Below are 14,461 nucleotides of genomic sequence, written 5' to 3'. Positions count from 1 at the left end.
AAATGTAAAGTTATATATCTTTCTTTTGTTTTAATAGGAAAGATTAGTATCTCTTGTATTTGGGCTTTTGAAACAAAGAAAACTTAATTTTTTAGAAATCTATGGTGAAGAAATGATTACTTCAGCAAAGAACATCATTAAAGAGGTAGTGTACATTTTTATTTGATATGTGATATGAAACCTGTGAAGTTCATTTTTATGTCACAGATATGCAGTGTAATAGGAATACTTGATCATTTTGTTTAAAATTGCACACATGGAAAATAAGAGAAGCGTAACCCACAGCCAAGAACACTACTTTAAGAATATTCCTGTGTATGCATGTTCTGAGTTTCTTATGTTGTACATATGACTTTTGTTTAATATGTACAACTGCACTGTTGTCTGAAAACATTTTACTGGCTCATTCTCTCCACTCTAAGTAAGTATGTGTTAACTTCCTTCCATCCTGCTTAGAAAGTTGGTGATAACCTAAGATCTTTAGGCTTTACCCCAGTGCTGGGAATAAAACCAGGCTTTATGTTGTACCTTAGGCAAGGACTCTGCTGCAGAGCTGAACCCCCAACTCCAGCATGCTATTAGTTCCCCTGATTTTTGTTTTGATTTTTTTAAACTCAGATAATTTTACATGTTTATTAGGCTTAATCACCATTAGGTTGAATGTACATATACAAGTTTCATTGTTTATATAAAATACACAAAGCCTGTAATTGCCTTTTTTTTTTTTTTTTTTTTTTTTTTTTTTAATAACTTAAACACTGGTTGAAACACTGTGTTTCTAAATGGGTATAACCATCTTGGAAAATTGTTGGCAGCATTACTAATGCTAACTATATATACATTATAACCCAGAATTTCTGTTCTTAAATATTCACCTAACAGAAATACTGAGGTAAATTCACTCAAACACAGCATGGTACTGCCATGTACATTCTAGAGAAAATTAGAGAAAAAGGAACATTCTAAATTGTGTTATCAGAAAATTCTGATAAACAGAATCGTGGTGTATATATACAATGAAATACTATATTGCAATGTGACTGAATGAATTATTCATAGCTGCATAAATGAATAGTATGAACATCTGTAAAGCCAGGCACAAAAAGTATACTCTGCAGGATTCTCTGCATGTATGATTCAGATACAGGCAAAATGAATCATACTTTAGAAATCTATTAGTAGCAACTTTTTGGCTCTGAAGTGATTGATATTCACTTAAGAGCACTGGCTGCCTTTGCAGAGGATCAGGATTCGAGAACACCCTCATGGTGGCCCACAGCTGTTAACTTCAGTTGCAGTGGATCCAGCGCCCTCTTCTGGCCGCTGCAGGCACTGCAGGCATGTGACAGACAAACGTTTAGGAAAACACTAATACACATAACATAAAACATAAAAATAAATAAAACTTTAAAAGATAGTGACTTTTGAGAAGAGTAGTACTGGACAAAGAATGGAATTCTAAGCACTTTAAATGTTTACTTTCATTAAGTGAGTTGTAGTTCAACAGATAGCACTCTGTGGAAGTGTTATACTTTCTGTGTAATTTGTGGGTTTTCTGGGAGTGTGTATTTATTTATTGTAATGAGATCTTATTGTTTAATTCTTAGCATTATACATACAAAAACATTGTAGTCAACGAGTTCTTTTGTTTTATTTATTAAAAATTAAAAAATATTTTATGTGTACAAATGCTTTGCTTGCATGTATGTCTGTGTTACACACATGTCTGGTACCTGAGGAGGCCAGAAGAAGGCATTGGATCCTCTGGAACTGGTTATGAGCTATCAAGTGGGTGCTGGGAATCGAATCTGGGTCCTCTGGAAGAGCAGCCAGTGCTTTTAACCACTGAGCCAACTCTACAGCATAGTTCTTTTAATTCACACATACGTATGTGAGCCTTTTCAGGTGCATGTAGAGTGATGGCCATGCATGTGTGTGTGTGTACACATTTGGGGGCCAGAGGACAGCCTTGGGTACTCTTCAGGAGACGTCCACCTTATGTTTTGAGGTAGCTTCTTACTAAACCTGGAGCTTGCCCAACAGGCTGGGCTGGCTGGCCAGTGAGCCCCAGGGCCCTGCCTGCCTCTGGCTCCCCAGTAGTCTTATTACAGGGTGTGCAACCACACCTGGCTTTTTAACATGACTTCTGGGAATTAGACTCAGGTCCTCACATTTGCAGGACAAGCACCTTACTGACTGAGCTACCCCCAGCCCCCAGCCCCAGGGTGTTCTTTTTAAGGTACAGATGAAACATGAATTAGTTGGAATTCTAAAAACAATTAACCAAACTGCCCTTTTTCTTACATTGCAGCGTGTGATTAATAAAGTTTCACAAATAGAAGAAATAGACACAGATGTTGTTGTGAAGTAAGTATGACCATGTATGTCGTTCTGTGTTTCTCAGTTAGGGAACGAGGGCACATGCGGATTAGAGTTGGAGAGCAGTTGTGGACTGAGGCTTGGGTCGGGGTGTAAAAAGTTATACATGACAGTGAAGTGCTTTAAGAGACGGCGCAGTGAGCACTTAACAGAGTTGAGGCAAGCTGCTTGTTGAAGAGGAGCTGCAGCCGTGGGTAGCGGAAGCCGTCACCTTGAGGTGGCTCTTCAACAGGGCTGGAGGAGTAGGTCAAGTCCTCCCCTTCTTCGGGACGCCTTTAGAGCTCCGTGTGAAAGCCTGTGACCACAGACGGAGGAGCCACGGGTGTGCTGGCCTTCCTTCCGCACCCTCTCTCCTTGCTACACGGTGCAGGCGTTGATCTGTCTCCAGATGTGTAAACCCTGCTGCCTCCTCTAGGTTGTTGCTCTCATGCTTTGAGCCTACTGTTAAGTAAAATAAAGGATGCTTGAGGAAAAGCACAGATACTTCCACAGTTGATCTGTTAGCTGAGATTGTCACTCTGTGATTATGGGCAGGTAGCATATGCAGCATGGCTACATTGAAGGAAGGGATGGTTCTAATCCAGGATGAGGAGGGGAGGAGCAGTCATCATACTACTCACAACGGGGATACATTGTTCTATTTGGGACAGTTCCACTGAGTATTACCTGCTTTGAATACAGGTAATTAACTGTAGAAAAGGAATTATCTGCTGGACCTTTGCTTTTTCTAGTCTGGATAAGGACTCGTTACTGGCCAAGCCTGCAGGTTGGCTTTTTAGGGCAAAGTTGGGTATAGAAGGGGAATAGAGGGTTGATACAAAGTGGGAGGGATGGAGGATAATTTCTTACAGTGTTGCTATCAAGTATTAAATCACTTAGTTCTACAGTCGAGCCTCTAGGGCTTTGAGGAGTTTGAGTATTTAATTTTAAATTGCCTGTGTCTATAATTTTTTGTTTTCATCTTGAAATTCCTATTTTTTTGAGAAGGATAGTGATAAATATTTTGTGACTGAATTCTTCATATATTTAGGTCTCTAAACCTTATCTGGCCAAAGATACAAACACCAATAGGATAGTTTTTAAGATTCTCTGGGCCAAACCCCCAGAATAGAGATGTGGAGAGTTAGAAATCCCACACTGTTCCTTGGCACCTCTGTTTCAGGATTGGCTGGAGCACCTGTTTTCAAGGAGGAGCTACTGGGAGACAGGGCATGGGCACTTTTAGAAAGCTCAGCAAAACAGGGCTTATTTTCTTGCTCTTGTGCAGACTAGTTTTATGTAGCTTGATATAAGCTGGAGTCATTTGGGAAAAGGCTCTCAGCTGAGAAAATGACCCATAAGACTGGCCTGTAGGCAAGCCCATAGTACGTTTTCTTAATCAGTGATTAATGTTGGAGGGCCCAGTCCACTGTGTATGGCACTACCCCTGAGCTGGTCAGGGTCCTTGGTGCTAGAAGAAAGCCAACCGAGCAGACCACGGAGAACAGGCCTGTAAGCAGGCCTCTGCATCAGCTCCTGCCTGGAGGTTCCTAGCTGAATTCTTGCAGCAGTGCAGTGTGACCTAAGATTGTCGCTAAAATCACTCCCTCCCTTGGTTTGTCTGTAGTCAGGCTGCCTGTCAGAGTAGCTAAGACTCTAGCTAAGACACTGTAAGGAGTTTTTCAACTTAGGTAGAGAGCTTCCTGGTAGCCAGTACAGAACACTTTTTCTTTTTTCTTTCTTTCTTTTTCTTTTTCTTTTTTTAATAAACTCATGGCTATAGCAGCATTCACTGGAAATCTAGAGTAATGAGTTACTTTTGTTATATATAAAATCTCTTTAGGGGATTCTGTTTTGCTAACCTGTTTCATATTGGAAGTTATTAATTGATAGCAACTATCAAAATAATATTGGCTGACATCATTTCTTAACTGTACTGATAGCTTTTTCTATCAATGTCTTTGATGTTTATAATTGTATAAGATGCATACTTTCTCTCCATGTTAAAATGGAAAAACAAACAAACAAACAAAAAACCTGAAACAGGGAAGGCTCAGCACTTGGCAGAGCTCTGCAGCCAGCAAGTACATTAAACAGCGGGGGTTTCGAGCTCATTCAGTACTTTCCAGAGTCCATGCATCAGGGGTTCTATTTGTCGTTGGTGGAAAAGTGCTTTTTAAATTTGCTGTTGGAAAAGTGGATTATTAAATCTGTCGAGGGAAATGTTATACTTCTGTCATTATTCCACAAAAGATCCTTACTTTTAGCTAATGTCAGTCTATGCCTTATTTCTTCAGAGGTCACAAAACATTCTCACATGGGATTGCAGTATGATAAGGACCGTTTGCCAGTGTACTTGATTGTACTAGTCAGTCAGAATGGTGTGTAAACAGATAGAGTTTGGTAATTGACCTCTTTAGCTCACGAGTCTATGATTTTAGTTAGGACTCTAAATGGCACTTTATTTTTATGCAATATTTACTATCCATCCCTTCATCATAGATGTTACCATATTGGTCCAGAGACAGTTATTTTTGTTTAAATTTTTTTATAGGCTTGCAGATCAAATGAGAATGTTGAATTTCCCCCAGTGGATTGACCTGTTAAAGGATATTTTCTCTAAGTTTACAGTTTTCCTACAGAGGGTTAAGGTAAGCTCACACATCGGTTGCCTGGACTATCTCTGATATTCAGTCAGCTTTCCGGACAGAATTATAGAACTGGAGTGTGCCTGGATGTAGGTCAGCCTTCTCTACATAATGGTGTCTTGAAGTCTTGGCTCTAGTTTCTTGCATTTCCCCTAGTCTGTCTGTGTGCTGACTAGACTCGGCTCAGCCTAAACTGATTTTGGAGATTTGAACTTGGGAGTCTGTTTCCTTAGAGTCATGTCAGCCCCCCCAAACCCCTCACCCCACCCAAAAAAGAAATCAGATGCTTTAGAGAGGAAGCAATATATAATGAGATTTGCAACCATGAATGTCAAAGTCCCTTATATCTTTTTTATAGATTAATTAATTTATTACGTATACAATATTGTGCCTGCATGTATGGCTGCATGCCAGAAGATGGCGCCAGATCTCATTACAGGTGGTTATTAGTCACCTTGTGGTTGCTGGGAATTGAACTCAGGACCTCTGGAAGAACAGTCAGTGCTCCTAACCTCTGAGCCATCTCTCCAGCCCCACCCTTGTATCTTAATAGTTCATAAATACACTAATTTATATAAACTTTTTCATTCACCTAGCTTGTAGTGTTTTATTGAGTATTTCCTCCATATCAAGTACCATTGTTTAGAATAATAATATTGAGATGGATCTAACTTCAATATTATTGTAGTAGAAAGAGACCTAAATAAATAAAAGATAATTTTAGATGATAATAAATGTTCTTAAACAAACAAGCCAAACAAAACAAAACAAAAAAACCCACAACAAAACAACCACCACTGTGTAGGTGGGATAAAGCTGTTGTAGAGAGTCAGGAATGGTCTCTTTGAGGAAGCTGCCATTTGTGCCAAAACCTGAGTGATGAGGAGGACAGTGTGCAAAGGTCCCAGTGAGGAGCACTCTGCAGAGGAGGAAGCATTGAATGAGAACAATCTCGGAATGTTCAGACAGAGAGGAGCTGGCAGTCACAAAGTCAAGCAATGAGCGGACGTTGATGTAAGAGATGGTCAGGGCATGGGGTTGCTAAGGGACCTAAGTTATTGTTCTTTTAAGCAGCCGTACTTACTAATCAGTTTTTCTGAGAGACAGGTTATATCTGATCCAGCATGTTAATGAAATACATATTGTTACAGGAAAATTTCCATAAAAAATGAGTTAGAATATAAGTACTCTTGATTTCTAAGCTGTAGTGAACCTACTTCTTCTATACAGTTGGTCTTTACAAGTCACTGTTAGTGTGCAATACAAGGCTGATAAAAATTGTAACATTTGTTATAGGATTTTGATTCATTCATGATTGTAGATGTTCAGAATTGTGTCTACATAATTAACTCCTGTAAATCTTAAGTTCATGGGATTTAAATGCATCTTTCTAAAATGTGTCCTATTTTTTCTTTTTGTAGGCAACATTGAATATCATTCACAGTGTTGTGCTCTCAGTTCTCGACAAAAACCAAAGGACTAGAGAACTGGAGGCGATTTCCCAGCAGAGGAGTGCTGTAAAGGACAATTCCTTGGACACAGAGGTGGCTTATTTGACCCACGAAGGCTTGTTCATAAGCGATGCTTTTGGGGAGGGTGAGCCAGCCCCTGCAGCAGGTGATACTACCTCTCAAAGAAACACATCTCCAAATAGCGAGCCCTGCAGCAGTGATTCGGTATCTGAACCAGAATGTACCGATTCTTCATCCAGCAAGGAGCAGGCACCAGCATCTGCTATCCCAGGAGGCCTAGATAGTGTGTGAGTACAGTGGCTTTAGTGAGGGTGGTGACTCTCTGAACCATTTTATTAATGGTTTCAGAAAGACTGAGAATTCAGTTTTGTTTGGAAAAATGTAACCTTTTGTCTTAGAATGTAACAAACTATATTAATTTATGAAATATATACTTCAGTTTGAAAATGTGTGGAAGGTATGGAGGTGAGCCTTGGAGATAGTGGCGACATTGCAGACGTTAGGACTGGTGAGGAACTTGAATTATTTAATGAGACGTCCTCATTTCAGTGCTATGGTAATTGATTCCCAGGACGCCTAGGAGATTTATGTAAAGGAAACACAACTGTTCCTGGAAACCATGTCCAATACTGCTCTATTAGTTTTTCTCTGCTTTCTCTCTCTGTGTTGTGCTGCTCCCTTATTTTATATTAGTAAAGATGTGTTTGACTTACACATTTGATTTTTTAAAGGCATGAATTTCCTAGTGGATGAAATTGTCTTTTAAAACATCATTTATAAAAATGTGTTTTGAAATTATTTCAGGTTTACAGAAAATTTGCTATAATAGTATGAACACTGATGTACGTATCCTTCATCTAAAGCCCCTAGTTCTGAACCGTTTACCACACAGTGAACTATATACTCTCTCTTTTTCCTTCTTCACCTTCCCCTTTTTCTTTGTGTCTATAATAAGACATAATGCCTCTTTATCTCAGATACCAGAGTGTGTAGTTGCTAAACCAGAACATTCTTTTACATAATCCAATTACTGTAACAGTAGACGGATAAAGTTAAATGGATAAGTTATTCCCATCTATTTTATTTTATTTTATTTTTTATTTTTTTTCCGGAGCTGGGGACCAAACCCAGGGCCTTGTGCTTGCTAGGCAAGCGCTCTACCACTGAGCTAAATCTCCAACCCCAAGTTATTCCCGTCTAATTTGTAAACCAGTGTTAGGTTTACCAGGTATCCCTGTAATACCTGGTATCTAAAAACACAAAACAAAACCTATGAACACGTGAATTGTTAAGAATAACAAGATTTGGTGCTGTTGTCTACACATAAACCAGCCTGTGGTCCAGAGCTCATGTTTCAGTTGAGGTCAGTCTATTACCCTTTTCCTTCCCCCAAACAATAATTGAACTGCATTAGTAAATTGATCTCTTTTTTTTTTTCTGTGTGCCGGCTAATATCTTTATACTTACTAGTTACAATTATTGCTATTAAAATCTATATTAAAATTCTGTATCTTGACTGTGCCTGGTGATGCACACCTTTAATCCAGCACCTGGTGGGGGGGGGGGCAGAGGCAAGTGAATCTCTGTGAATTTAAAGCCACCTGGTCAACATAGTAAGTTCCAGGAGAGCCAGAGATACAGTGAGACCCTGTCTGAAAAACAACAACAAATTCTGTATCTTAAATAATACACGATAGATTTACGTATTGAAGCGTTTCAGAGTTAGGAGATCTTTACCTGAGAGGGGAGCTCTCCCACCCTCACTGCAAAGCCTCCTCCAGCATTCACTAGCTCCTCGGCACCCTGGCCGTGACAGGACGGGCAGGCGGCTGGTACTCCTTATTCTGTGTTGCTTCAGACTTCTTAACTGGGGTACAGTACATGTGTGGGAGCAAAATGGAAAATGGGCAAATGATAAATGTGCAGCTCAGATTGTTACTCCAAAATGGAAATGGATCGCCAGTTAAGTCAAGAAATGGAACAACATAAGCTCCCCAGAAGATCTACTCATCCCTGCTCCTATTCTAATCCATTGCCATCTTGAAGCAACTTATTAAAACCATTAGTGGTGTGTGTGTGTGTGTGTGTGTGTGTGTGTGTGTGTGTGTGTGTGTGTGTGTGTGGTTATTGCTGCTTTAGTTTTCAGCTATATATAGTAGAACCACATTTTTTGTTTATCTGATTTCTTTTCTCTCAATATGTTTGTGATATTTGCATATAATGGGAGCTTATTTTCATTTGTATACAAACACTGTATTTTATGACAACATCAGAATGTAGAGTTCATTCTACTATTAGTAAGAATTGAGGTTATTTCCATTTTTAGTGATAGTGACTGCCCCACTGGTGGTTCCACTGATTGATACCTGGTCTTGTGCATAATAAACACAAAGTCTTGCCACTTAATGAAATCCTTAGCTCTTAAACTCTTGTTGGCATCTTTGATGTACATGCTACAAATATATGTTGCAGATACACACACACACACATATATACACATATATGCACACATGCACACATGCACACATGCACGTTGCCAACCTCACATCTTGGTGAGTACACAGCCAGAAAGCACACCCAGCACAGGAGTGAGGGGGAATTTCTGTTAACCTGCAGTCAGGAGAGCAGTTCTCAAAATGACCTTCTCCTATGAAAGACCCCCAGTTGAGATCTTTCCTCAGGAGAGACCCCAAACCCAAGGAACATATCGAGATCATGGATCAGATGCAAACAGCAAGAGGGTTTATTTGAATACATAGGTACCTGGGGCGACAAGTCTCTTGGAGGACTTGCGCACCTTGCTAGGGGAAGGGGGACTTCTTATAGAATCCTAGGGGCAGAAGCACGGTTACAGAAGCGAGAAGCATAGTTACAGGGTTCCCATTGGTTGATTCAAATAAGGCCAGGGTGAACTTGGGGGCTATCTTTAATTTTCAGAAATGTGCAGCTGTTTGTTCTCCAAGGCCAGGTAGCCAATTATAGATATCTTGTTCTGACTCAAGGTTTGTTCCTCCCAAGACCGGGTGTTTGATATCTCCTGCCTTGACTCAAGGTTACTTTCCCAATTATCTCTCTCAAGGCCGTTTCTTAGGCTAAGTTACTGAGACGGGGGGCATTTCATTCCCCCATTTTGTTTTAAATGGAATCTTTCATTTTAGGATGGAGAATAAGGGGTCAGCTCCATCTCTGATTCTCGGAGCCTCTGATATTGTTGGGTTAGGATCAAAGCCTGGACAATAGAAATCTTATCCTTGACAAATTGCACCAATCTGTTGAAGATGCCTGGCCCAAATAATAAAATGAGCAGGACTCTGGTGATGCCCCTCCTAACGTTAGGAGGGCTATTAGGGGGATTAGGGGAACCCATAGGTAAGTCTTATCTTTAGTGGGTTTGGGGAGCGTTGAACTTTCCATGTAGATGTCTTGGTGCTCTCAGCTTTGTCGGGTTCTTTGGCGGCCTTCATATGTGACATGTGGACCCATGCTGCTATCCCGTCAACCTTGAGTGCAGTGGGAGTGGCGTCGGACTTAGACAGAGTTTTCAATCTTGAATGGGTGAGGCATCACCGGGCGATTCAGTTGCTCCCGGTAGGCATCTGCCAGGGGTTTTTATATCGTCTTTTGTACTAGTTGGAGGGCTTGAAGGTGTGCCTCCAGGGTAGGGCTAGTGGCAAAAGAGGAGATATCAGGGTGGAAGAAGTTTATTATTGGTGGGGGAGTCCCATATAAAATCTCAAACGGGGTTAGGCCGTGAGGCCCAGGAGTATTCCGGGCTCGGTAAAGGGCTAGTGGGAGTAGGAGCATCCAATCTCTAGTGCCAGTTGCGAGCGTTAATTTGGTTAAAGTCTCCTTAATGTTTTTATTTATGCGTTTTATCTATCCTGAGCTCTGTGGGTGGTATACATAATGGAGTTTCCAATCGATCCCCAATAGCCTGGCCATCTTCTGACTTACCTGGGAGATGAAGGCGGGCCCATTGTCTGACCCCAATATCTGGAGCATTCCATACCTGGGAAAGATGTCATCCAGGAGTTTTTTGGTTACCATGGTAGCAGTCTCTTTTTTGGTAGGGAAGGCCTCCGTCCATCCTGAAAAAGTGTCTATAAAAACCAGAAGGTATCTGTATCCATATAGCCCGGGTTTTACCTCAGTGAAGTCAAGTTCCCAATGGACTCCGGGGCGGTGTTCAGATGGGTTTTTCCTGAGTTGACTTGGGCATAAGCAGGGCAGCTGGAAGTCATCTGTTGGAAGATCTGTTCCTGATTTTGTTTGAAGCCTCATCAGCCAGAAGGGCCTTCATCTATGATGTAAGCTTGTCGTTCGGGGCTCCATTCCGCCCCCATTTTCTTTGCTAGTTCCTGGTCCTCCGGGCTGTAGAGCATGGGGTCCCTGTTTGGCTGTTGGTTGTCCTGCATGACCAGCAGCTTGTCGCCCCTGGGGGGTTGTAAGGCCATTGTCCGGGCCGTCAGATCGGCCAGCCGATTTCCCCGTGCTATTATAGAGTCATCCTTTTGGTGCCCGGGACAGTGTATGATGCTGAGCTGATGTGGGAGGAATAAAGCCCTTAAGAGGTCTAAAAATTTTTTTTTTGTTTTTAATTTTCTTGCCCTCTGAGGTCAGGAGGCCTCTCCTCCTGTATATTTTTCCATATATATGGGCAGTGGCGAGGGCATCCTTTAAGTCCAGAGCCTTGAGCTTAGTCAACAGGTCTCGGCCCAATAATGGGTGAGGGCAATCAGGTATATGCAGAAAAGAGTGGGTTACCTGTCCAGATGTCAGCTGAACCTTTTTCTCGGTGGTCTATCGATATCTCCTGCTACCCGTGGCCCCCTGGACCAAAGCTGTGCAGTCATTGAGAGAGCCTCCGGTATGGGTCAGGACTGAATGTTGAGCTCCGGTGTCCATTAGGAAGGTCATTGGCTGCCCCCCCGATCTTGAGAGTTATCCTAGGCTGGGGGGGGGCTCCTGGCCTTGACCTCCCTAATCCTCCAGATTGAGGAGGTCCGTGGCTCTTGTCTTAGTTTTTTTAGGCCCTCAGGGTTTCTTTGGGCAGTCATGAGCCCAATGTCCTCTCGTTTTGCAGTAGGCGTATTGGTCTTTGTCAAGGGGTGCCCTTTTTTGATTTCCCTTCCTAATTCCCTCTCTGACCTGTCCCTGAGATATTATAGTGGCCAGGATTTTATTTATTTTTTTATGATGTTTTTTATCTTTTTTTTTTTGTTTTTGTCATATTTTTTTTTGTTTGTTTTTTGGGAGTTTTTTTTTTTTTTATTAAAAGCTTTTTTTGCCTCCTTCAACAAATCTGACAAACTGAATGAATTCAATCCCTCTAGTCTCTGTAACTTGGCCCTTATATCTGGACTTGACTGATAGATGAAAGATAAGATGGATATATATCTTATAGGCCTTTTTAAGTCTTTTTAGGAATGTTGTCGGCGTTTTATCCTTTCCCTGGACCATATTGCTAACCTGAGCCAAATTGGTGGGGCTCCTAGCAGCCCCCCGGAGACCCACTAAGAGCAACTGGCAAAAGAGACGTAGGTGCTCCCTATCTTCTGGGGTCATGAAGTCCCAGTTCGGGCGGGTGAGGGGAAAGGCTGCTGATAGTCATCCCATGTAGGCTGGTGGGTCATTAAAATGGACTCAATCAAGTTAGTCAAGGCAACAGGGTCCTTAAAGAAAGGAGGATTATGCATTATGTTGCTTCCAGTTGTAAAGATCAGAGGCCGAAAACGGCCAGTACTGAAGCTGGTGATTGGGTCCCTCCCTGAGGGGGAAGGCCCTGGATATTTTGGCTGGTTCATCGCGCTTTCCTCATAGGCGACTGGCAATTGGGGAGGGAGCCAGGCTCTCCTCCTCCCGCTGTCCCTCTGCCGGCGGGCTGAGGGCGGTGGAGGCGGGTGGGGAGGTGGATCGCGGGGGGAGCCTGGGCCGGGGCCGGGGCGGGCTGGAGCGCTTCTGAGCCGCGGTGGGCGCCGCCACCGTGCCCCACGCGCCTCAGCGCCCGCTGGCCCGGCTCGCATCCCCTCAGTGGCGGTGGCGGGCGGCGGGCGGGTGGCGCACAGTGGGGCCGGGACAGCTGAGGCAAGGGGGGGAACCCGAGGGGGGGGCGCTGGCGCTCCCGCGGTGGCCGCTCCTCTCTGCGAGGTGCGGCACGAGTGCGCAGAGCCCGAACAGACAGGTGTAGAGGGTCGCGGGCACCCGAGGCATGGTGCGCGCCGCTCAGCGGGGGCTCGCAGTGGGGACGGAGCGGGGCCGAGGCCGGGACCGCAGCTGCATGCCAGGCGCTTGCATTCGGGCTCACGGTGCCCGCGGGCGGGCTGGCCCGCGCCCCGCCGCCACCATCCTTCTTGCTGGCCGGCTGGGACGCCCTGAATTGCGGTCTCTGGGGACGCACCCTCGCTGAGTCCCCGCGCGCCCGCTCCCGGGCGCCCCTTCCCTTCTCCCTCGGCCGCCGGGCCCCACTCTCCTCGGCTTTCTCCTCCCCTCTAGGGGGATCCTTTCGTGGGAGAACAGGGTAAAGGGAGGAGGTAGATGGCGGTTTCTTTAAACAGAAAATGACGAACGACAGACAAACATAAATAAGACTGACACGCGCTGTGCGGCTCCGGCTCCAAACCGAGAGCAGAAACTCAGACGGAGACTGCTGTGAGGGTCCGGATCCCTCCTCTCCAACCAACATCATGTATCCCTCGGATACGTGAGTGTAAAACCGTGCCCCTGAGGGGACTTCAGACACCCGTGGAACGTCTTCCAGGGTTATGGTGGGCGAAGTCCGAGCCCGTCAGCTCCTTCTGGTCCCACCACACAGACAGATTATCAGGCGCGCGGACTGACAAACAACAATCAGACGGGACAACATATAGTGAGGCCGGCTGGCTTACCTCCTGACGGTGGGTCAGTGGTCCTGGGGAGGGGTCTCAATCTCGGTGGGACCTCCAATGAAAGACCCCCAGTGGAGATCTTCCCTCAGAAGAGACCCCAAACCCAAGGAACACACCGAGACCACGGATCAGATGCAAACAGCAAGAGGGTTTATTTGAATACATAGGTACCTGGGGCGACAAAGTCTCTTGGAGGACTTGCGCGCCTTCCTAGGGGAAGGGGAACTTCTTATAGAATCCTAGGGGCAGAAGCACGGTTACAGAAGCGAGAAGCATAGTTACAGGGTTCCCATTGGTTGATTCAAATAAGGCCAGGGTGAACTTGGGGGCTATCTTTAATTTTCAGAAATGTGCAGCTGTTTGTTCTCCAAGGCCAGGTAGCCAATTATAGATATCTTGTTCTGACTCAAGGTTTGTTCCTCCCAAGACCGGGTGTTTGATATCTCCTGCCTTGACTCAAGGTTATTTTCCCAATTATCTCTCTCAAGGCCGTTTCTTAGGCTAAGTTACTGAGACGGGGGGCACTTCACCTAAAGCAGAAAGGAGGAGAAGCTGATTAGGAAAGCCTGTAGACATGCATATGGGGAAGACACTTTGAGGCTGGCACATTTCTGAGCATATTCACTTTAAACTACACACTACTGGGCATGCTCAGTTAAAGTTACAGTTCAAGAAGAAAAGATGGTGGAAAAGGCAGGCCCCCAGATACATCCAGCCAGTTTTGTAAAAGCAGGAGAGAGGAAGATTCTCTAGATTTCCTTGGCCTGATGCCCAGTTGTACTGATCTAGAAGCCTGTCAGGAGGAGTGCATGTCGTTCACATCTTCATTCATTCCTTCACTCTCTCCGTTGGTTGGTCTTCTACATGTCGGCCATTTTGGCGAGCATGTCACAGGTGTAGTCGTTTGAATTTTTATTTTCCCTGTGATTGGTAGGAGAGCACTATACTCGTCTGTTTCATTAGCTTCTTCTGTGGAGTGCTTGGAAAGGCCTTCACCCACTTTTCTACTGGTTTTCCTCCTTCCCTTCTTCCCCAATGACTCCCGGCCTTACTTGCGTAAGCACACACGTCTGCTGTCCCCACTTGAGATGCCATGTCC

At 44.0% G+C, this 14,461-nt stretch overlaps 1 protein-coding gene across 1 annotated transcript in view; it reads left to right on the top strand.

Moving 5' to 3' along the window:
- The window catches only part of Vps54 (VPS54 subunit of GARP complex), a 91,373-nt gene that overhangs the window by 49,568 nt on the left and 27,344 nt on the right, over nt 1-14,461 (top strand). Inside the window, exons 9-12 of the mRNA XM_036201333.1 lie at nt 38-145; nt 2,312-2,367; nt 4,913-5,009; nt 6,428-6,765. Of these exons, the coding sequence (XP_036057226.1) occupies nt 38-145; nt 2,312-2,367; nt 4,913-5,009; nt 6,428-6,765 (599 nt within the window). The remainder of the gene's footprint in view (nt 1-37; nt 146-2,311; nt 2,368-4,912; nt 5,010-6,427; nt 6,766-14,461) is intronic.

This window comes from Onychomys torridus, chromosome 10 (assembly GCF_903995425.1).
Source record: "Onychomys torridus chromosome 10, mOncTor1.1, whole genome shotgun sequence".
Taxonomy (NCBI): domain Eukaryota; kingdom Metazoa; phylum Chordata; class Mammalia; order Rodentia; family Cricetidae; genus Onychomys; species Onychomys torridus.
This window is presented reverse-complemented; position numbering and strand designations above follow the sequence as displayed.